The following is a 25,153-nucleotide window of genomic DNA, read 5'->3' as shown; positions in this document are numbered from 1 at the left end:
GGAGGTGTGGACTCTGAGCTTGTTAGCTCCAGTGAAGGAGGTGTGGACTCTCAGCTTGTTAGCTCCAGTGAAGGAGGTGTGGACTCTGAATTTGTTAGTCCCAGTGAAGGAGGTGTGGACTCTGAGCTTGCTAGTCCCAGTGAAGGAGGTGTGGACTCTGAGCTTGTTAGCTCCAGTGAAGGAGGTGTGGACTCTGAGCTTGTTAGCTCCAGTGAAGGAGGTGTGGACTCTGAGCTTGTTAGCTCCAGTGAAGGAGGTGTGGACTCTGAGCTTGTTAGCTCCAGGGAAGGAGGTGTGGACTCTGAGCTTGTTAGTCCCAGGGAAGGAGGTGTGGACTCTGAGCTTGTTAGCTCCAGTGAAGGAGGTGTGGACTCTGAGCTTGTTAGTGTCATCGAAGGTGTGGCGTCCGTACCTGTTAGTCCCAGGGAAGGAAGCGTGGTGCTGGAGCCTGCTAGCTCCAGTGACAGAGCCGTGGCCTCTGAACTTGTTAAGGCTCAAGTGTACTTGCTTTTAAGTAGGTCTATGCAAGATGGCTGCAGCGTGTATCCTGAAGTCGTTCGGAGCGTTGCTTTTGCACATCCTCAGAAATAACGCGACAAGTCCGGGTGGTGCAATACAGATGTGGTTGCTTAATCTTCCAGATGTACATAAGAGACACATATAATGCCTCTTGCTTTACTGCTACTTCTACATGTGCACATAAGGTCATGCGTCAAGTATAAACCGGCCTGTGTTCTATGACATCATATTTCACTGCATTTTGTATAGTATTAAAATATTGGGTACCTTAAAGGCAACTTTCATACACTTCGTATTATATATCATATAAACTTAAAAACATTAAATTTCTAATCAGTCATATCAGTGAGGAACTTGCTGCATGATGCTTTAGGACACAACTGAGTACAATATAGTACAATATAATACATATCATTAATATAATAGAGAGATACTACAGAATACACTTAGCCAGCCAATCCACAGTACATCCACACACAGGTCTGTAATTATTTTGTTAAAATTATATGATCTAACTAACATGTGATATGGATGTAGCAGGTTTGATATAGTGACATGACATAACCTCAGTATGATCCATTTTGCCCATAAGGTGCAGATCTGTCACAGTCTCTAAGTAAAAAAGGCTGCAGTGGATAAACGGCTGAGTGATGTTGTACATTGGGCTCTTTGTACTCCTTAGCTATGACTACAGCTGAGGTAATCATGCATTAAAGCATCTCACAGAGCACAACAGCCAGTTTCTTGGTCTCGTTTTCCCCTTCAAGCAGGGGAGCTAAAAATAGCTAATGCGGACAGCCATTAAAGAAATCTGCTATTCAGTTTTGACTGAAGAACAGCGTGGGACACACACAACCTCACACACTCTTTCCCCATAGTATTTGCTGTGACGGTCAGAGAAGCAGAACAAATAAAATTACGCCTCTCTGTTGTTAGGAGGTCAGGTGTGGCTGAAGTAGAATCAGACTTCTATTACAAAGTAAGAGAAGGACTTTGACTTGGCAGTGGCTCACAGATATTGCAATGAGCAAAAATATTAGAGTCAGATGTTAAAAAAAAAAAAAGTTAAATAAATAAACAGTGGATAGGCTGGAGAGCCTGTTTAATAATGGGAAAGGGCTAAATGAATAATAAGTAATAATGTCAATAAGTGAAGTTTGTAATGTTTAAAAATGTTTCTTAATCTATAATCATCATATAATGTGCAAGAAAAACATGACTATCTTTTGCAGTACAATCATGCAATGGGACTTACTATCTTCATTTTAGGCTTATGGTTCCTTTTCTGGTCCAGAAATTAGCTGTAGCAGGGTCAGTCTGCAGGGAAATTAAGGATCAGTAATGTCTTTATTGCAATTTGTAAGGAACCAAATTGCTAAAATTACAATCTGCTCCTTTGACATTCAAAATAATAAAAATACTTGGAGTGACCACTGACTGTTACAGTAATTTGCTTATTATTATGGTTACATATATGTTGGTTATGTTTGTTTTTATCTGTTTTATTTATTACATGTAACTCTACACTGCCCATCTGTGCTGCTCTCAAGTGTGTGATCCTGCAGTCCTGCTTGGCTCCTGGTCAGAGTGGCACATCCTGTGCCATGGCTGTTGCCACAGTGAGTGTGTTTATACATCATGGGAATGAATGCGTGGTGGGAGGCCGTCACAGTGTCAGTGCAATGGAACAAGCACTCCTGTATTCACCAGACAGCATTTGGTGCTTTATGTGCACTCAAGTGCTCTTACTTTACAGCCTCCGTTAAAAGGAGCATTTCACATACACGCATATGAACAGCTTCACACAATAAGACACATTTCCCACTCAATGTCTCCAAGGTTACGCTGACATTAAACACAGACACTTAAACACTAGGTACTTTAAACTTAAAAAAATGCAGACTTTTTAACTAAATGTATTAAACAACGCTAATTAACAATCAGAGAGTGGAACAGAGTGCTTGTACATTCACTTCTGAAAGGCCTTTGATTATGTAAAATACAATATTTGCATAACGTAAAAAGCAATGTCAGGAAAATGGGCTCCCTGATTTCAAAATTTATGCAGCCACAATAAGAAGCTCCTAAATTTTCTTTATCACCAAAAGCGTTCGTCCTATCGTCCGGAGGTCACAAGTTCAAATCCTGACGATGCCACAGCCGTCCATGGGCAGGCGTCAAAGAGAGCAAAAATGGCTGTGCTCTCTGGGTGGGAGGGATGGAATACTCTCTTCCTTGTCAATCACAGTGACACTAGCCAATCATATGCGGGAGATTGCGGATAGCGCTTTCTTTTGAGTGTGCCCTGTTATGAGAGCAGTTTGAAAAGATGCAGTTGTCATGTGTCTCAGAGTAAGCATGTTCACCCTTCCTGGTTAGTAGGAAGAGAATGGAGAAAACCCCCCCCCCCAAAAAAAGGCAGCACATTACACAAAGCGATTTAAAATTAGAAAGCGGCTCCTGAACCTGAACTGGCACGTTGCTGATGGTAAAAGGCTATCAGAGAGGACAATGATAAAAAAAAGGCATGGTGTTGGTCCTCATGCTGATATCCCAAAATGCCCTGTATGTTTCCTACGCAAATTATTGGTCAGCTAGAACAGTTTAATTAGTAAACCAGAATGCTGTTGGTCTGGAACCAAGAAGCGGTGGCGATATTATCTTAGTGCCATAACAACAGCTGCAGTAACACAAGTTATTTACCTGACCACCATTAAAATCTAATGTAATCACAGAGAGGTTTGAAGATTGAAGGGAAAAAAAAAAATCAGACAAGATCTCATCAGACAACAAAATATCTGTTTTACTGGCAATTACAACAATCTAAATAATAGCTGCATTCTTAATGCTAGGGTTAATGGTATAATTCAATTCAGCAGCTACACTAAAAAATAATACGCTAAAAGCAATAAAAACATGCTTTCTCTCAACTCAACCGTGACTGCTGTCTATGATGATATATTCACTCTGTGAACAGGCTCTGAAGGATGTTGGATGGAAAATCTGTTCTCTAAACCAGAGGTAACTTGTAAAAGCCTCCGTGGTTATTACTTTTACACTGTGCAACAATAAACTCCCATATCTGATTATATCATTGTTCTTCAAAAGGTTTGCAGCACTGGGTCAGTGCAAATGGGGAAACAGTGATATTCAGTACTGTCTAAAGCTCATTCCATTCAGGAAACCAAGACTGAATGGCAGGAAGAAAGTTTTAATTTCCAAACATAACTTTAAGTCAAAGTTTAAATCAGTTATGAGCACAGACTCATGTATGATCGTGCAGCCTCTTGAAAGCAAAACATCTGGATAAAGCAACAGGTGATGGTGAATTACAGAATACATACTGTATTTTTCTGACTCTATGCTGGAGTCTTATATTACTCAAGCTGGCTGATTGGATATAATTTCATATTTGGACTGGAGTGTATATACCCTGAAGCAGAACAAGCCTTTCTTTCAGAGATGATAAAATCTGGCCTGGGTAATGTTACTCATGTAGCAAAGAAAAACACCATAATTTATTACTGCTGAACATACACAAATTCATTTTGCTGCCCACTTTCCAACCAACGCCTGTTCCCATTTCCTCCAGACCACTCACACAAATCCTAACACAATCTTACCTTATGTACAAAATAAATCTGCAAATTTAAATTTAATATGATAATTCATATCATTGACAAAAACAGTACCACAGTTCACGATTTTTTTGGGAGGGGGAAAAAAACATTAGAAAGCACTCCACAGGCGAGGAAGACAGAAAGCCAAAGTGACAGGAACAAAGTGGAGGGATTAACCATATAACTTCTGTTCAGCTTAACACTCAGGACAGTCTCTCTTGTCAAACACTGGACAAGCAGCACACGCAGGGTGGAGGACCAGAGTTCCACATAAACATCACAAAACACTTGTGTGGGGCGTGAGTGGATCAGTCCCACACACACACACACACACACACACACACACACACACACCCACACCAAAGCGCAATCAGAGATCCTGAGAAACTACTCCATGTTTGGGCATTGAACAGGGAGAGAGAGAGAGAGAGAGAGAGATAGAGAGAAACAGAGAGAGCATGGGAAAGAATGAACGCAATGGAAAGCAATAAAAAGAGAAAATTAAAAATAGACTTACTCTGGCTGTACTCATTTCTAGTTGTGCGCTCCGGCATGTTTACAGCTGAAGGATTCCTCCAAAGGATCACAGCAAAACCTCTAAAGCGCTCAAAAACACACCACAAAAGCAGACAAACACAAAACTCCCTTTCCTTGCACAGAGACCTCGTCACACCACTCCCCTACCCCCTCTCCCTCTGTGTCACTTCAGCCCTCGCTGAACTTTGAGAGGGATTAGTTTACAGTCTGAAAAAGCTCAAGCGAAAGCCAGAATTCCCCGGGAGCCATGCCTCTCCAGTGTTCTTCACTACTCCTCTCTCTGCGTTCGGAGAGGAGAGCTGCTTCCCGAGGAAAGAGGAAGTGACATGTCCAGGTGCTCGCCGATGGAGAGCTACTTCAAGACAACAACAGGAAATTTGGCCAAGTGCCAGAGAGGAAGGATGGGTCTTAAAAAGGGGGGAAAGGTGTGAGTACGCTCACCCCTCTCCCTCCCTCACTGTCTCTGAGTAAATAAGATGGGACTTGGATTGAAAGCGGCAGGCAGGCAGCATTAGTCACAGTTTCCTCCACACACAACACTGCTGCCACTCTCTCTTCCTTTCACCGTCACCTTCAGCCAAAACCAACAGCAGCCGCTTGGGATTTATGAGCAGGGCGCGGCTCAGTACGGGAGCTCAGCGTTCATTCATGTTAAAACTCGAGCAAAAACACCAAGTCCTGTTAACAGAGAGTCTGCAGGTATCCTCAAGCTAAATACTTTCTACAAAATAACTCACACAAGGATTATTCTACTAAACACCAACAGCATCTCCAAACACAAGACAATAAAATACACTATACAGAAAGAACCTAAAAAGCCTTCTTGATTACACCAAGACCATGTAAATTCAAATTTAAGATTCCTCCTTATTAGATAAAATGTCATTTCAGACAAATTAAGACTTTTTAATGATCTATGTACATCTTGTGTAAATGTGTAATGAAGTGTTTCATCACTGAATTTATAATACAATCCAAATATTAACCTGATCAGGAACATAGAAGAAATACTTATTTGTTTTTTTATTCCTGAATTTTTCCACCCAAACCACTCAAACTGTTGTGTTAAAATGTAGTTTCAAAACAATTTGTACAACATTAAATTTTAGTTATATAATTATAGTTAATCGTAATTTTGTAGCTTCAAATTGTCAAAGTTTGTAACTGTTATGTCATTGAGCTTTAGATGTGGAAACGAACAACTTCCTAAAAGAAACATGACATCATTTTAAACTCGAACCAATTCATGTGAACAGACAATTACAATTATACCTATAATACAACTATAGAAGCTATAGAAATAATAAAGTCACGGCTATAACTCACTGATCCCCGGTGAACTGCTGAGCAAATTTTGAAGAAGATGGTTTTAATATGATTTAAATGTCTAAAAAAGGTGTATCGCAGATGTGCAAGACGAGACAGGAGCTCAGAGAGGGAGTGAGTGAGTGAGTGTGTCAACCTACAGAAAGCACGTGTGTGTGTGTGTGTGTGTGTGAGTGTGAGTGAGAGAGAGAGAGAGAGAGAGAGAGAGAGAGAGAGAGAGATATGTTCTTACTTGTTCTTTGACAGAAGCCAGGATATTGTTGGCAGTGCTCTCAGACTCCATGTTGTGATTGGCTAATTGATCTTTGATTGGCAGCAGAAGGCCCTCCTCCGACACAGGACTCTGCTCAGGGGCGGGCATTCCTCCTGCACACACACACACACATACACACGTTAAATGCAAGCACAGGAACAAAACATATTCCATGGAACTTATTTAGGTGCTCAAGCTGAAAGCTGGAAGGAATACAAATGTCTCATTTGCCTACACACTTTTTTAACCTCTCAGACAAATGCATAAAAAAAACACTTTCACTCTTTCACTCACTCACTCAGTCTTGAGGGTAAAAGTGATCATTTTTCACTGGTTTCAAAACTCTGACAAGTTTTCAAAATGATAGACTACAAACCCAACTCTTAGCTTGCAAACAGGCAAGCAAGCAAGCAAGCAAACACACACACACACCCCCCTATAAAAAGTAAAGATAGCTCTGGTCAGAGAGCACAAACAAAAGCATATATGGCAGCAGAAAGCTGATCCCACACACAAAAGTGTTGACCACTAAAGCTGGTGTCTTGGTGCAGTCCACATGGACAGTCAGCTCCACTCAAACCCCAAAAGAAACCAGAACAGTGGAGATCATGCAACACCATCTACACTCATGCACAGGAACAGGACAGTGATGCTAAAGATGGTAGTCACACACAGGCATCAGCCTGGACCAGCCTCCTAGCTTTCAAAGTTTAGGACAAAAAACAACTTTATAAAGAATAATCTAACTGTTAGGGCTGGGTGAATATTAGTTTATTTAATTTTCAATAAATATAGTATAGCACCAACTCATTCACAGAGACTTGTATGGCTGATGCTCCACGTAATCTCAGGCTAAAATATAATAAATGGATTGTTAAAACTTAAAAAAAAAGTGTTTCCCGACACAGGAGAGTCTTCAGGATAGAGGTTTTTGCAGTTTCCATTTTTCAGTATCATGACAAGCTTCACTTTTTGCTTTATTAACTTTAAGAGAGAGAAAAAAAGAGAAGCTGGTGAGGAAATGACTGTTCATAGCTGCTATAACGCAAGTGCTAACAAGAACTACCATGTTTCTCCAACATTCAACGACATGAAACAGAACTATAAGCTGATAAAAATAATAGCAGTAGCAGGAGTAGTAGTGGTAGGAGTAGTAACAGTAATAGTAGTAATAGTAGTAGTAGTAGTAGTAGTAGTAATACTAGTGCTAGTAATAATATTAGAAATAGTAGTAGCAGTGGTAGTACTAGTGGTAATAGCAGTAATAGTAATAGTAGCAGTAGTGGTAGTAGTAGAAGTAATAATAGCAGTAGTAGTGGTGGTGGTGGTGGTGGTGGTGGTAGTAGTAGCATTAGTAGTAGTAACAGCAGCAGCAGCAGTAGTACTAGTAGATGTAATAATAGCAGTAATATTAGTATCACTATTAGCAGTAATAGTAATAGAGGTAATAGTAGTAGTAGTAATAGTAGTATCACTAGTAGTACCAGTATTAGTAATAGTAGTAGTAGTATCACTAGTAGTATCACTAGTAGTAGCAGTATTAGTAATAGTGGTATTGGTAGTAGTATCACTAGTAGTAGCAGTATTAGTAATAGTGGTGGTAGCAGTAATAGTAGTATCACTAGTAGTAGAAGTAGTAATAGTGGTAGTAGTAGTAATAGTAGTATCACTAGTAGTAGCAGTATTAGTAATAGTGGTAGTAGTAGTAGTAATAGGAGTATCACTAGTAGTACCAGTATTAGTGGTAGTAGTAGTAGTAGTAATAGTGGTAGTAGTAGTAGTAGTAGTAGTAGTAGTAGTAGAAACAAGACCATCAAAGAAGCCTGTGAAGTGCGCAGAGGGTTTTGGGGATTTGAAGGAGGTCACAAAGCAACAATATTTACCCTAAATATAACACGGATCAAATGACAAGGTCACTGAGCAGAAACAGGCAACAGAGATGCCAATTTATTTTGGCTCATGTGCCTAATCAGGCTTCATGAACCATCCACTGCAACGCTGTTACCTTGCTTTGTTTATTTTGTATTCTTTCATTTATTTATACTATATATTGCGGTTGCCTTTGTCAGTTTTATTTTAACTTAGGACCCTTGAGATGGCACTCGTCTGCTTTGTTCCCCCGTCCCTAATAAAGAAGCGGCATAAAATGAAATGATGTGTGAACTCACTGTTTGCACATGCTCACTTTATATCTACTGTCTCTGTGCTATTTGAAGCCAGAGAGACTCAAATATATTAAACAGTGTGTTATTTATTGTATATATGAGTTAGTTACAGTGTTGGCTGCCACATAATTCAAACCTGCTGCTTGTGAAAGTGCCACTTTTTTTTTACAGTGTCCAACACATTAGAGCATCTGCTGATGGGAGAGAGGGCTATTATAGCAGCACGAGATGATAAAGTGGCCGTGCAGAAGAGCAACATGGTTGCTAACACGTGTTAAAGGGAGACTGGTCAGAACAAAAAAATAAATAAAAATACAGATCAACAAATCAGTTTTTGTGCTGGCTGGTTTATTTATTTTAGTTTTATTATTTTGGTATGGCCAACATTAGATTAAATACAGGCGGAAGCCAGAGATTAATGGAATAACACTATGAATGCTATGGTGTAACACAACCCCAAAGTATGTGTTATCTGCATAAACGCATGACCCGAAATGTCTCATTCCACTTATACTACAATGATTTGTTGATGATTACAATTTCTTTCACGAAAGAATGACAGATTGTGCTTTTTAATGTTTTGCAGTTATACTTAAATGCTACACAAGTTAGTTCCTGTTATCGCTTGCATTATAATGACGATGAACAGTTGTTTCCTCAACAGCATATCTTTTTTCTCTCTCTTGACCTTAATGAGAACAAATATGCAGCTTGTCGTTTTACAGAGAAACCAGGAAATGTAAACTCCTCTGTCTTGAAGACACGTGAGATTCCTTCGATAAATGTTAAACATCTCCTAACAAAACACTCCACCACATCAACAATTATGTGTTATACTCTGGTAAATGACAAAATGTTTCCTTTTAATCCGTTTATTATTATTAACCTTTGGTAAAGTGGAGCGCCCACAGTATAAGTCCTTGTGTGTGAGCTGTTACTATAGAAACAATAATGTATTAGAAAGAGCGAATTAATATAAACCTATTATTCATTAACATATTCCTATGTTACAGCCGAAACTCAAAGTAAACTCCAGCCTATCAGCAAGTAAACAGTGATAAGCTGGAATTCAAAACCATGAATTCTGCAGAAACGCTCAGACTGAGCGATGTAACACTCCTCTTCAGAAGACCACAAATTATAATACTAATTTTATGTCCGAACATGCTATTAAGACAAGAATTTCAACCTTCCTGTAAAAAGGGGATTAATCTCAGACAAATCTCAAAGTGTACAGCTCAAGTGCCTTCTCATTTGTGCATTTCTTATTTATTCTCATCTGATGGTTGTGAGAGTCAGCAGTACTGGATATATCAAAAACATCTGATTTGAAGACCTGTTTGGCTAAGCACACTTTAATTCATGCACATGCAGACATTTTCTCACCCTCTCTGATGCATTCAGATCATTATATGTTGCTGTGCAAGTAAGCATTAAGTATAATTTAGTGTTGCAAGAACGTAAATATACATCAGAGCCGGGATTTGGACACACGCTCTGTGAGTACTTAAGCATAATACACTACTCCTACTGCTGCAACACACCTGCATTTTTTAAAACCATATTGTGTCCTTCCAGGTAAAAATCAAAACGTTCAAAAATGAATAAAATCCTAGCATTACTTCCATCCCATATTCAACTTATAGGCTGAGACAGTCAATGTCTACCACTCACTGTAGAGTTTCCTGAAGAAACAAACAGCTCTCTGTTCTCTCTTGATCATAATCATAACAAATGTGAGTCTAAGCTTCGTAGCTAGGCCCTGTTTATGACACCAATGAGTTTACTCACGTTGCATGTTCCCCATAATCCCCCTGCGAATCAGGGACACGTTCTCCAGTGAAGAGATTGACGAGGGGAAGGAGAAGCAGGACAGGCACTCAGAGTATGAGTGCGAGTATATGTGTGTGTGTGTAGACAAGCATGTTGTGTTTGTCAGTTACCTGCCTGGCAGGTTTCACACACCCATTTAGACTTTTTTTCTCTGAATGCAGAATACTAAGGAAATGCAGATAGTGAGGGGGGAAAAAAGCTTCTTCTGTTGTGAAATCACAGTAGAAATGCATGACGGCTTGTGGCTCTGAAAGAGCTGCTAACATATCGTAGGCTTGTACTGACAGACTCAAAGTTTCTTCAAGCGTCTCTCTCTCTCTCTCACACACGCACACACGCACACGCACACACACACACACACACAGACACACGCACACACAGACACACGCACACACAGACACACACACACACACACACACACACAGACACACGCACACACAGACACACGCACACACATACAGACACACACCCCATCATCATCAGCCAAGAGCTCAGGCCCAGAGTAGTCAGAGTAACATGATAACATTGTGCTGACAAATTGGGTCATGATAACTCATTCGTTCATCGCTAGGCATACTATTATTCCTTTTAAGGAAGGAGGGAAGGAGGAAGGGAAGAAAATGAGAGCAACTCAAAACTGTAGATTTCCAAACACACAATGAACAAGTTGTGCCAGGATTCTGCTTCTTCAGCACTTCTGCCTACCAGCGCTATCATACTTCTATTACACACATGACGACTGACCAGTTTCATTTTAAGCCTCATGTCTTTAGTCGGCCGCACACCCATGTCCCCGCCCCTTTATCCTCTTTTAACCAATCACGGCCAACTTCAAGCCTGCTTTCCTAATGGAGCTTTGACATTGGACGAAATGCCTACTTCTCCAACAACTGAACGTTTTTCAAGGTGTGCCACTAAAATGCATGTAGGCCAGTTCAGTTCTGAGCAGGTGTGGGCATCTTTGTTTTGTGTGTGTGTGTGTTTTTAACTAAATAAATTCCAACCAATTTGTCTTACATCTTGCTAAATGTTCATACAAGACTTTAATATGGCTCTTCACATGTACGTGCTATAATAAAATAAAATAAAATATCAAAATATCACCAACAGTCTCTGCAACCTTCATCTCCAATGCTTCATTCTTTTTTTTTTTGACAAATCTCTCCATGAGGATCAAACAAAAAAGGAAAACCTGATGTGTTTCTTGTCATTATTATTAAAATTATTATTTTTAACTTTAACACCTGAGGCTGTAACGAAACAATGAAATGATGAGGCTCTTGATTCAACATGTCTCTGTTCAACACTGCTTAATAAAGTAGATCATCCATCATAAAATACTGCTTAGATTACATGTGGTGTGATAAAAATTTAAACTCAATTAAGCCCAAACTGAAAAAGTAACTTACTCTTTAACTTACAAGTGTCTCCTAAGTGCAGTTTTTTCACATTCGACTAGCCTAGCGTACTAGCATATGCTTCAAGGTCTAGTGTTTGGGAGCACTTTGGGTTCCTGGTAAGTTAGGATGCTGATGGCCAGTAAGTTATGCACTGAAACATTACATTGTGCCACTAAATATGTAAAAATAACATTAACCAAAACACAATAGCTGAACAATAGCTACAGGACATTTGAAATATATTCTGGTAAAACTTTTAAGAAAAATATTATTTTTCTTATTATTTAAGCAACACTGCACAAGCAAGAGTGATGTTATACTGAATATTGGCACAGCTGTGATTTGGCTGCATGTAATCACAGCTGTGCTGATATTCAGTACAAAAGCACGATTGTGAGTGTGATGATACTGCTTTTATACAACAGTTATATAAATAAAAAATTAATATTGAGTGACTTTTCAGACACAATGTGGCTAAATATTTTGTTTATTTTCTGCTTTATTGGAAATCTTTTCCAACACAGAGACTGACTGACAGCCTGTAGTAAGTGTAGTAACGGTTTTAATGTAACATGGTGCTGAAATTGGAATTGTATGTAGTGAACACAGACGTGATACAAGCGGCGTGATACAAACAGTGCAATGTCCTGGTTCTGTTACACTAAATATCATCACTCTTGGAACAGCGCTTGAACAATCAAATTAGCGGACCAGATCTAACTGTTGTATAAAAATATATACATACATTATATGTATGTACATATTTATATTTATATATATTTTCTCCTTGTGACCTTATTACTCCCCCTACCTTAATCACTGTCAGTATGGCAGGTGCACTGATCAACTGTAGAGTTAAGGTTAATCCCACTTCAGTACAGGTAATGCAGGGCCGAATTTCTGTTCAATACAATTGACTATTAATGTACATAACGTCTACCAATTTCAGCTTGTCAGAACAAAGTGAAGGGAAAATTAACTGCCTCAAGGAGAGGAACTGTGGCAGGAACTCCACACTTACGCCACAAGAATGTATGAGAGAAAGAGAACACGCCCGGGGGTAAAGTTCACATACAGGTGGGAGCGTACACACACACACACACACACACACACACACACACAGAGCTCAAAGGCGTAACCTTTATTTCACCTGCTCTGACCATCTGGTTTGGCTCACTACATTACATCAGTCAAGAGTGAAGAACAGAAGGATGACTAACTTGTGACATTATCCCATCTAATGTGTGCACACACGTGCACACATACACACACACACACACACACACACACACACACACACACACCTCATCCTGACCTAGATGTGGACCTGAACTGTGCTATGTGGGGCCTGTGACCTCGAGTTAGAGCTGTGGAGATGGTGACTCAAATCTCATACGGAATCTCTGAAGTTTCCTGTAGTGCTCTCTTAATCTTTAAAGTGCACAAATTAGTGCTTAGATGCCAGAGCCTGGAGAAACAATGATCCGTTTTTCGAAAGAAGATTATCTTCAAACTACGATGAGCAGCACAGAGTAGAACTTTCAAGTTTTAAATAGATATAAAAAGGGTTTGTAATGTTTAGAGCCCTCTGCTGCCTGTGAGATGAATAATCTGACAAGTCTTCTCCTTACACCCAACCAACCCCACCCTTCTCTGTTTGCCTCGTATGTCGCCTTTTAATTAAAAGAAGGAAAGCTGAGAAGTTATGTTGGGGCGAGGTTGGCAGGGTGGGGGGTGTATTGCCTGATAAGAAGTCTGAAAAGACGTCTAGCCAGATGCTTTGACATATCAAATAGTATATTAATAATTTAAGAGTTAAGCATGAATTTCCATTCAAGTATCATCATTTTTTTATGCCAAAAAAATAATCTGGAGTCAGGTCTCACTCCACAAATGGTTCCTTCCTGAAGTGGGATGTATGATGAGCCCATACATCTTTCCTCTTCTTGCGTAGGACTGAAACTAGCGCTATCATCAATCCCATCCTACACTAGGTGGTGTAATACGCTTCAGCCATTATTCGATTTGATTCACGATACAGCGGTTATGATTTGATTCTACTCCCAGTAAATCTGAGTGAAAAAAAATTATGAATGAAAAGACTCCTTTTTTATTTCTGTATAATAAACAATGCAAAACAATGTGCACTTTTGTCTGTATAAACTAAATAAACAGAATATTGCTACCAACAGATGTTTAATATTGCAAACAAAATGTATTACAGGTTCACCGTATCTTAAAATAAATAAATACATTCATAAATTCTCTAAAAATTTGATTGAATAAACAAAGTGTCTGACCTAGGTCCCATCAAAACTCCCTATACAGCGCTTTAACCTCACTAGCTTTGGATTGCACCCTGCACCTGAACGTGACATTAACCTCAAACTGCAACACTGCGAAATTCTCTCACACTCTCTGGTGTCTAATCCAAGCGCATCCCGTAAAATGAATTCACAAATGAATTGCATGCTCTTGATTGTCTAACTGAAGAAGACAGCACAATGCATTATTAATGTGCTGGTGGCTACTGCCTGCTTGGGGACCACTTATCAAGATCAAAACCAGCCACAGCATCCTGATTGCTAACGATAAAGCGCTCCTGATCAGACTAACGGTCTCCTTATTCACCGTCATGGCCCTGAGGATCTCTGAGCTAGCTGCTTGCCTATCACCGGCTTAATCACGCGTTCAGCTGTGGCCAACACAGAAAGCAACTTGCACTCTAATAAACCTGAAATCCATAAGGGACAAAACATTTAGCTCAAAGTGAAACAAACCCGTCTAGCGGTCTCTGCTTTGAACTTCTGGAGGAAAAAAAAGCTGAGGTTAACCTATGAGCTGGATGATGGCTTCTGCTACGTGGGTGTATACGTTCTGCCTGACTGAGTGAGAGAGGGCGTGAACGAGTATGAATGGCCCACTCTCATTATGCAGCTTATAGCTGCCTCACAAAACCTCCCCAAAGACACACTAGATTTAATTGCTTCTCACAAACAGCGTATTGACTCAGCGGTATAAAAGCGATATCTGTGTGCCAAAGTTGCCCTTTCAGCCTTCACTAAACACAGTCAATACAATATTTCACTCTTGATAAAGGAAGAAAATATTTTTCACTGATGAGAGTTCCTTCAGAATGTCCAAGCAAACCAAATAAAACATACAAGACTACAACACTATAATCATGAAACAACAGTCAATACTGACACATACGCAAACCTGAGCGCTGCCAAACTATGGGATTCAATTTCTTTCAAACGTATCAAACAATTTTTAAAATATCACACAAAAATATGCTTCTGTGGTCACCACTGGTTGCTTGTATTGTCTACACTGGAGTTATGATTCCGACTCTGTCTCAAGTGAGCTCGTTTTACAAGGATCATTGGTCCCAACTGCTTTTGAGGTTTGGAGTGACAGCTCATTTTCCCAGGAGTAGAAGGTAGAACAATCAGTCATCTTTAGTGTCAGTTTTCTTTTACATTCAACCCACAATCTGGCAACAACAGCAACTGCAGTAGTTTCCAGCTGCCGTTAATGCACAGTGATGATGATGTCGGTGTCCTGTACATTTTTAAATCAATACTGGATGCTTATTTAAAAGTATGAAACGAGAAATGGAAAGAGTACGAGAATGTCGAGGAAAAGCGGACTTCTGATTACCATACCTTCATTTACTTGTCTATCTTAGAACATATACAACAAAATGAAATAACAGTACAGACTTCATTATATATGTTTAACAGTCTAAAATAACTAATTAACTGTAGCAAACCAGCTGCTGTCCTTGCCATTCGACAGACTGCTCCTCTAAACCTCAGTAAGCAATAGGGAACAATTCCCATTAAACCCACCCGCTTTAAAAAAAAAAAAAAAAAAAGAAAAAAAAAAAAAAACTGACTGCAAATAAGTAAAAATCTACAGAGAAGCCAATTCCCACATTTTGCTTTTGAAACCTATTTTCACTTCTAACTTGTACTTTTTGACACTATCAATAACATGAACCAAAAATCATTCAACACAGCTTCAGATTTCCTAAAATCAGGAGCTATCGTCTGTATAATGAGTGTGTGGGAAAGTTTAACTTCCAGCTCTTAAAATAATAAGCACAAAAGATTTCTCCAAATCCTCTTAATCAGTACCACACCCCTTTTACGAACTACTACAAAGGACAGAGGATAAGGCTGAAGAAGGTAAAAGGTCTGAGTAACATGTAATTAAACAACGGACATGAGGACAGAAGACGTGAAATACTATAATTATCTTCTGCGAATGTTTGCGGGAGAGAAGAGGAAAGAACGAGAAGAATAAACAACAGCTGAAACGTTTTACTCTGTTTGACACACCCAGAGGACCTGGAACATCTCCCAGACTCACAAGATCGCATTTACAGTCTCGCCAGGAAAACATTCCCACAAGCCTTTGAGACCACCTTGCAGAAGATCTAATCACTTATTACTCCACAAATGAAATCATGAATGAGGAAACCTGAGTCCAGATCCTCAAACAGCATTCACACAGATCAGAGGTCCTACCTGCTAAGGTCAGGGAGTTGAGGAGACGCGAGTGTAGAGAGCGACTGATCCTTCTCTTTCCTCCATGGAAGATCAGTAGAGGTCTGGATGAGACCTGGATGACACCAGGTGCCTGTACCATGATGAGCAGACTCACAGTGAACACTCAGCTAACTCTGACCACTGTTAAGACCTGTCCGCAGGAAGGGCTGGGCTACACCAGAGGAAGTACAGACATGTACCACCTGAAGCCATACAACACACTCATTTCCTCTTAACATCATACCACATACACACACACACACCCTTAAATCAATAAAGCACTCCTCCAAGAGCTATGAATCAGGTCACTCAGATGCAATAAAACATTAACCAGCAATAAATCGGAATCCAGCTGGATGGTTTAATCCTCATTACGCAAGCCACCTTTGTGCCAGCAGCAGCAGCAGCAGCAGCTGTGAATTCTGCGCTGAATCTTGTTCTCATCTATGGAGGCCAAGCTTATTTAAAAAATGACGTTCTTCAGTCACTTCCCAGTTTTGAAGTCCCTCTGCACTGAATACTTTGGTCTGAATACTTACTATGCAATTTATCCAGCTAATGAAGTGCGTAATGATGAGCTGTTGTTACATTTAAGGGCAGTGTCAATCTTGTTAATGGAGTTACTGACAAAAATGCTTATTGATGAAAGGCTTTTAAATGTAATCACTGATAGCGAGAAGAGAAAATATCCACAGTGTGATTGTCATTTCAATGCTGACAAGTATTTCTACTCCTCAGTGCTGCTTTTGTATCAGCAACATATCCTTTTGTGCTGTTTTTTTAAGAAAACAGAACTTTACGTTTCGTGACCCACGACATCATCATGCACCCCTCCAATTTCCAGAGCGAGCCGGAAGAGTTAGAGTGGTCTATGCAGCATGTGCAGGCTGAGAATTAAAACAGCACAAAAGCAGACCTGCCAACCCCGAAGAAGAATAATGTGTAGTACTGTGGCTAAAAAACCATAACACAGTACATTTTAGATACAGTCCTTTCACAAAGTGCTTGTGTAATGTCCTGAAACCTTGAAATGTTTCCACAGGGCTGACATTTTTCTCCAATGACTGCTGCTGCTCAAACTGTTTGAACATGTCTGGTGCAGGAGAGAAAAGGAAAAAAATCATTCTCTAATTATCATTAAGCTAACATTAAAAGGATTTGTTTAATATTAGATTTGACCCTTTTTTGTAGACCTAATTAATCTTTTCTTTCTGTCAAATATATTTAGCCAAAAGACTGAAAGTGCCATTTTTGACCATTTTTGGCTGAGATTTTTCAGTGGCATCATAATAAATAAAAACTAATGTTAGCTAAATAGTTGATAGATACAAACAGATTGCTTTTATTTCACATTACTGAACACCAGACATTATCCATTTACCTTGCCAGAAAGTAAGGTCGTGGCCTCAGTGCAACTTTTAAGTGGAAAAATCAAGTTGAGACAAGAGCACCACCCAAAACATTACTAACGTGAGATGGGGGAAAGGGGGCGTGGCTTCCAGGGGGTGTCATTTAATATAGGAAAGTTCAAAACAACTACTCGACTGTCAATCATTCCAGATTCATATGTTGACTGGCTCATCGGCTGTTTTTATTGAGGGAATAAAGAGGTCTGCTCTTTTTGCGTTTTTTTTTTTAATGATAAAATAAGTCTACGCCGATGTTAAATTGCTGAACTCCTAGACAAAATGTGTGAAAGGTGGCAGGTCTGCAACAGCAGGCTTTGGTTTTGATCTAATCAGGACTTGGATGCAAAATGAAATCAAAAGTCATAAAATGTAGCATCTTCAAAATATTTAAAAAGATTAATACTGACTAAGAAAATACTGGAACAAAACAGAACACAGGTTTTACACAGCCATTGTATTGCTGTGGAGGAATATTTCTCTTCACACACACCATCTCTTCTCACCCACGACAGGAAGTGCGGGGTCAGAGACAGGGTCAGTCTTCTAGGGCCTGGCAGTGGCACTAAACGCTCTCTGACTCCAGTCTTTCTCCCATCGGCCTTCATCAGCTCACAGACCACTGAGCTGCCATGGTGTAGGAAGTGCTAGAATTACTAAACTAAAACAGAACACCAATTTACTGAATCAAATAACCATAAATAAGTAATGAGAAAACCTGTGCACAGGCAGGTACGTATCGCTGCGTCACAGTGAATGATTTTAATTGTGTTTTGCCACATTAGCAATTCTGAGTGAAATATTCATGTTAAGTTTACGAAGACAGGACAGGATGCAGGCCTGATGCTCTTCACTCACTCTGCCTACACATACAAAGTCATTCACTGATTACAACTTGAATATCATTTACTGTCATTTTTTAATCTTCCAGAATTCCACAACGTTTAGTCATTTTAGTCAGTTATTTTACTCATGCACCATTTCCCAATCTCCTCACTGCTTATACGATGAGGAAGGAGTGTGTCTTATTTACTCGCACAGTATCAAATGATTCACTGGCTTATCACTGTGCACAAGAAGCACTCAAACTACTACAATCTCAGAACGGTACACTATGAGGCCAAAAGTTTGTGGACACCTGACCATCACACCCATATGTGCTTTTTGAACATTTCAGATTTAGTCCCCTCTTTGCTCTATACTCTTCTGGGAAGGCTTTTCACTAGATTTTGGAGCGTGGCTGTGGGGATTTGTGCTCATTCAGCCACAAGAGCATTAATGAGGTCAGGCACTGATGTCGTGTGAAGAGGCCTGGGATGCAGTCAGCGTTCCAGTTCATCCCAGAGGTGTTCAGTTTGGTTGAGGTCAGGGCTCTGTGCATTACACTCGAGTTCTTCCACTCCAACCTTGGAAAAACTGTGTGCTTTCAACTTTGTTTGGGGGAGACCCACATATATTGGTGTGATGACCTGGTGTCTACATACATTTGGCCATATAGTGTATCATCAAATTAAAGCCAACAGAAGTCATATAACATAGAACTGCATTTATGTATCTTTAGGTCAGTTTCCAAGTTGAGAGAGTTTCACTGTCAAGAGCATAATGGAGCGCACAAATGTGGAAGATTAAAACTCATGGAACTAATACAAATTATGTTCCTAATGAAGTAATATATAACATGTATGACACAACCAAACGAATAGGTACAGTTCCTGAAGCATGTGCATGTATTTAAGCCTTACAAGACATCATTAATCCCTGCTTGACAATCCTACAGCATAAATAAAGCACAGCACCAAAGCACATTCGCCTTGATGTTTCAAGCCGAACCCGTCTGAACTGAAACAGATTTTATGTTGGTATGTTGGTAGATATCAGACTGTATCTAAGCTCTAGGATTACTAAACAGTTATTATATTAATAAAGCCTTAATAAAGCACTAAACTTTATATAGGTACAGATGTTCGGCTCTAAGATTTTTCAGTTTTCTTCCCCACTGTGTCTGTGGCTGAATGGAATAGGTACAGAGCCTAAGGTCTGTAACATCATGCAGCACGAATCCAACACTCGTTTGTGTGAGATACAAAAGGATAAGAGGCAGCTACCATTTTACCATTCTGTCTCTAAACATTGTGACAAAACTATTACTGGAGCACTTGAATGTATGAGGGAACAATTTCAGTGTCAATATCCAAAGAATAAATTTCTCCCATTTGGGCTCTGAAACAGAGAAGAAAACTTGATCGTGTCATAACATTTTGAGCCGGGTTGAAGTCCTTTAAATAATCTTAATACTGATGAAACTGTCAAATTCTCTACCATTCAGCAGCAACTTGCTGGGCAAAGACAGCTGGGTCGAAACTTTAGATAGCTCTATCCTGCATTAACTAGTGATATCAGACCCAAGCAATCTGGACCAATCTAATGCCTGGACAGGTTTGGACATGCCCCCTCATTATCAAAAGGAAATAATTAAAAGTCACTTTCATTAACACAATCATTAGATTTGACTTATTAATGACTTTTGGCATTTCAGGGATTCCTAACATTGTACCGTAAAACCTCACTTTGTCATTTTTGTCTAATACGGAAGCTGAAAAACATGCTGCCAGATCACAAAGCTTCACCAGATGACAACTCACATGCTACATTTTACAAAAATACTGCAAATCTAGACATGCTGAATATTTGCAATGAATGATAAACCAACTTGAAAAACGATGCAAAACTGAAGTTTTGTTATTTACATAGGACACTCAGACAGGATAATACTCTAGCTATGTCCTAAACTAATGTCCTAATCAGTACAAAGCACAATATTTTTGGTCTGTCATTTTGCAGTGGTGTACATAAGCATAGTGGAGCATATCCAGGGGACTCTTTCAATCCCATAATGCACTACATTCCCATATCACACTGTGGTGTTGCACCCACACTGAGGAATACAGAAGGCTATACATAGCAGAGTGATAATCAAACCTGCGTAATGTAGAGTGTAAAACCTTTAACTTCAATCATTAATAGTGTTCCCTATAAAAGTTTTCTTTTGTAGTGTAGTGCTCCAGATTTTCCACTGCAGGCAATAATGAGTAAAAAAATCATTTCAAGCACAGCATTTATCTGTGATTATAATCTGATGGAGGTACTGCAGTAAAGGTTTTATATTCACTGCATATTCCAGTTTCCCTCTTCCATTTCACAAGAAATAAATGTCAAAAATGATTATATCCTGACCCTGAAAAAAGGGACAGAGAACCAATTATACTCGAATACATTTCCAAATATTCTCTTGTTAAATCTTGCTAAAGACAATGTTTCAGAAAGGAAACTCACTAGCGCTTTAATATTAGCCATTAAAGGACCAGCTAGAAAGTGGAAGACTTTGCAAAGTTCATTTCTGACAGATTTTTGCTAAAAATGGCTAAAAACACACAAGTCACATTTAGTTAAACAAACCTACTACTGATTACACCTAAATGCTACACATTAATGGCCTCCACATTGTGTTTAAAGTGAAGAATACATTATACGGTCAAAAGTATGTGGACACCTGAATACTGAACATCCTATTTCAAAACCATGGGAATTAATACTGTTGCTTCTATAACAGCCTCCACTCTTCAGGGAAGGCTTTCTACAAGATGTTGGAATGTGGCTGTGGGGATTTGTCCATTCAGCCACAAGAGCGCAAGAGGTTGGGCACTGATGTTGGGCGAGGAGGCCTGGCACATAGCCAGTGTTCCAGTTAGCGCTGGGCAAGATTCACGGTTAATTCAGATAATTCGAATTAATGTTTTAAGGCGATTTTCAAAATGTTCTAATTGAAATTGTACAAGTTATATACATATACATATATATATATATATATATATATATATATATATATATCTACACACATACACACACACACACACACACACACATATACATGTATATAAGCATATTTAAATCTTTAATTAATGTATCCATAAATGATATTTAAAAGTTTAAATAAATATGAAGATAAACAGGCAACAGTTCCCTGATGACTGAGCTCGTTTAAAAAAAAAACAACCACAAACATTTGGCCATATAATGCATCTCTCAAATACTGTCCTTCCAAAACATCATCTTGTTTGATGGCAAAAAAAGAGACCTTTGGCCTGGCGGGAGTTTGGCCCCACCCTGGACCTAACTTTGGATATCTAGTTTGCATGTAGCAGGTAGAAGACAGAGCAGACTACACCGCTTTTCTGTGTCAGGAGAGAAGTTACCTTTGTGCAACATTCATTTTCCAATGATTTGCTTTTATACATGATCACTGATTGCAGATCTCACATCACAAACTGTAATGATGAAAAAACTGCTGTATGTTAAGTTGAGGCTTTTGGGAGCCTACACGTTCCTCACTCCTGATTCAGTTTAATCACTGATCTGCTTCATTCAACTCAGCTGTGAACGAAATTCCTCTCTTGCCGTGCGTCACTTTGACAGCTTAGATGATTTCAGTGCTGCTGTACGCTCCATCAAATGAAACGGCGGGCAGGGAATTTGCATGACAATCAGCACAATATTGGACACGTTGGAGCAGCACAATGCAGCTGTCCATCTGCCAGTGAATTGCAACGCCTGCTCAGCACTCACGCCCCCCTCCCTCTACGTCCCCCTCATTAAACCAGGAGACAAAGTGTCTAGCTCTGAGTGATCGATTCGTCCTGCAAGTAGCTGCACTGGCATTAGCATAGCATAACCATTTATCAATAGGGCATAAGCTTTAAGTTCATTACACCAGATTAAAGATAAGGCAGATGGTACTTGTGATGTGAACTGCTGTTTAAGTGGGTGTATGCATTATCACTTCACATGTGTAAAGGCATTAATAAGGTCACATCTATCATGGCTTCAAGAAGCTACAAAATCAATTACAATCTACGGTGGTAGTCTATACTGAAGTGCCTCCCTTCTTCCCTTACAATGAGAAAGGCCACTTGGAACACACTTCAATGTCATTTTTCAAAGCCAAAACCAATGTTATATTGTTGCACAATCATTGACATTTATATAAATAAGACAAAATATCTCAATTTAATAATTAACTGAGGGACTAGGAAGCAAAAACACTGCCACCAGTTATATTTATTAGCTGTCTAAGTGTGTAAATTTACAGAGGCAAAAAAAAAAACAACAAAAAAACAACAACACTATATGGCCAAAAGTACCTAACCATCATGTTCATATGTGGGTCTTCCCCAAAATGTTGCCACAAAGTTGGAAGCACACAAGTGTATAGGATGTCCATGGATGCGGTTTACAATTTCCCTTCACTGGAACTAAGAGGCCCAAACCTGTTCCAGCATGACAATGTCCCTGTGCACAAAGCGAGCTCCATGAAGACATGGTGTGTTAAGGTTAGAGTGGAAGAACTCAATTATCCTGCACAGAGCCCTGACCTCAACCCCACTGAACACATTTGGGATGAACTGGAACACCTGACCTCAGTAATGCTCCTGCGGCTGAATGGGGAAATCTCCACAGCCACTACTGTTTTGCTGGTAGTTTGTTAGCAAATGAATATACCATATATCATGACACATATTGTAGAAATGTCGAGAATCATGATATGATATGTTTGTCATATCGCTCACCCCTAATTAATGCGATTAGACAAAAGTCAGGTTTTATGTGTTTAAATTTTGTGCTGTTTAAACTGCAGAAAATCTTCCCTGCTCAAATTAAATATGCACAAAAAAAATCTAGTTCGAGCTGCCTGATGGAACACAGCCTATGTCAACCATCTGGAAAGAAAAGGGGATGGAGTGATTAGAAGAGAGAGGTGAACAGGTGGACCGCACAGCAGTTGCCCTGCGCCTCCTACACCATTAAGAAGAATAGCCTGTCTCTGCAGGCACCCAGCAAAATCTAATTTGTACTTAAAGAGCTAATAATGGTGTCTCTCTTTGTTAGGCAGGCAGGTAATAAAAACTAGAAAATTGCTTTTAGTACAAGGTTCTGCCCATTGTTATTCTCCGTGAAGAAGCTGACTCTTAAGAAAAGTAATGCAATAACACAATAGCACCCACTATGAGTAAGACACAGACTACAGATGACCTCGAGAAGACTCATGCTAACAGATTAATTCAGTGTAAAGCAAGTACAAAAACGTTTACAATGACATTTTACCTTTCACTAAATGTACCTTCTCGCATAAAAACAGAGAGATGATGCTAGGCTAAATGTTTGAATTAACATTTTGGCCTTTAAAAGATTTTACTCAAATAGCTGAGTATATCTTGCTGAGTTGCATAATTGGCCGACATGTTAAAAGCACTGAAGCATGACAAAAGGGGTAAAAGCGTGTGAGAGTGAATTCATCATCCTCCTGATTGCCCCCGAAAAATGTCTGGTTCTTCAAAAAGGAAAGACAAGGACCTGATCTGCTCAGACTGACAGCAGGAGGGAGAAAGAGCAGGAGAGATGGGGAGGAAATTAGTGGTGAGCAGGATACCAGTATTAACGAGAGATTTTCAAAAAAGCTTATTGAAACATATGGTTTCAGTTCTGCCTTAGAAGCACTTTGCTTGCATAGCTGATGAAGGACTTTTGTCTGAAATGTCCCATTTCTCTGGATACTTTGCATACTATGATTAATTTTGTGTTACATCTACTATTTTTACCAAAGTACACTTCTGTTACCTCCAGAGCTCTTCTTCACTTGAATGTGGCATAGTTGCTGGTGCCAGACAGGCTGGGATTTTCGCACACAACAGTCTCTAGAAGTTACACATAGTGGTGCAAAAAAACAAACAAACAAACAAACAAAAAAAAAAACATTCTGCAGCCAGAATTGCCTTGATGATGAGAGAGATCTGAGGAGAATGGCCAGACTGGTTTGAGCTGACAGGGAGGCTACAATAATGCAAATAACCACTCTTTACAACCGTGGTGAGCAAAAAAGCATCTCAAAACACACAACAAATCAAACCTTAAGGCAAACAGGCTATGACAGCAGAAGAACAGATCAGGTTCTACTCCTGTCAGCCAAGAACAGGAATTGATTTGTCTTTGTCCATTCTTCAGCTGTCTTCAGTGGTGAGCCGGTGCCCATTTTATACATGAAGAAACATAATACATGACAAAGTGTGAAAGTGGGCGACAGAGTAAGTTCCCTTGTGCTGGGTGATTTGCAAAGGAAGTGCTTATTAAATACTCCGTGCTTTTGAGCGCATGAGTTTGAGGTCAGCTTCAGATCCATGACCACCTTATCCATGCTGATGAGCTCAGATCTGCAAGATAATTGCAGGGGGGAAAAAAAACCCAGATTTATCAGCAGCTCAGGCATATTTACACAAAGCAGCAGTAGCATTCAAATGCTTGCTTTTCCAGGTAATGTTTACTTAGCACACTCACACACTCACACAGAACTGCTTCTGTTTAGCACTTTAAATACTCACAGCTCCATTTCCCAGTTCCCAGTGCTGTATGTTACACTAACAATCCCAAACGCTACAATCACCTGGCTGCAGGTGAGAGAGGAACTAACAGAAGGCTAGCTTCTTTTG

The 25,153-nt window shown here is 39.6% G+C and overlaps 1 protein-coding gene across 14 annotated transcripts in view; it reads right to left on the bottom strand.

Annotated features, from left to right (window-relative positions):
* Nucleotides 1-25,153, bottom strand: part of LOC113523655 (plakophilin-4) — a 125,404-nt gene that overhangs the window by 82,227 nt on the left and 18,024 nt on the right. For 2 of the 14 annotated variants that reach the window (XM_026909647.3, XM_026909655.3), the window contains exons 1-2: nucleotides 16,189-16,393; nucleotides 6,235-6,368 (exon numbers count right to left, since the gene is read on the bottom strand). In XM_026909647.3, the coding sequence (XP_026765448.3) occupies nucleotides 6,235-6,368; nucleotides 16,189-16,309 (255 nt within the window). In that variant the 5' untranslated portion in view covers nucleotides 16,310-16,393. Of the gene's footprint in view, nucleotides 1-4,656; nucleotides 5,918-6,002; nucleotides 6,150-6,234; nucleotides 6,369-10,211; nucleotides 10,351-16,188; nucleotides 16,400-25,153 lie in introns of those variants that run through there. The other 12 variants (XM_026909692.3, XM_053234279.1, XM_053234282.1 and 9 more) reach the window with 10 other exon arrangements.

Source organism: Pangasianodon hypophthalmus, chromosome 5 (genome assembly GCF_027358585.1).
Source record: "Pangasianodon hypophthalmus isolate fPanHyp1 chromosome 5, fPanHyp1.pri, whole genome shotgun sequence".
NCBI classification, from domain to species: Eukaryota; Metazoa; Chordata; class Actinopteri; order Siluriformes; family Pangasiidae; genus Pangasianodon; species Pangasianodon hypophthalmus.
Note: the sequence above shows the minus strand (reverse complement) of the source record. Positions and strands in the feature narration are given on the sequence as shown.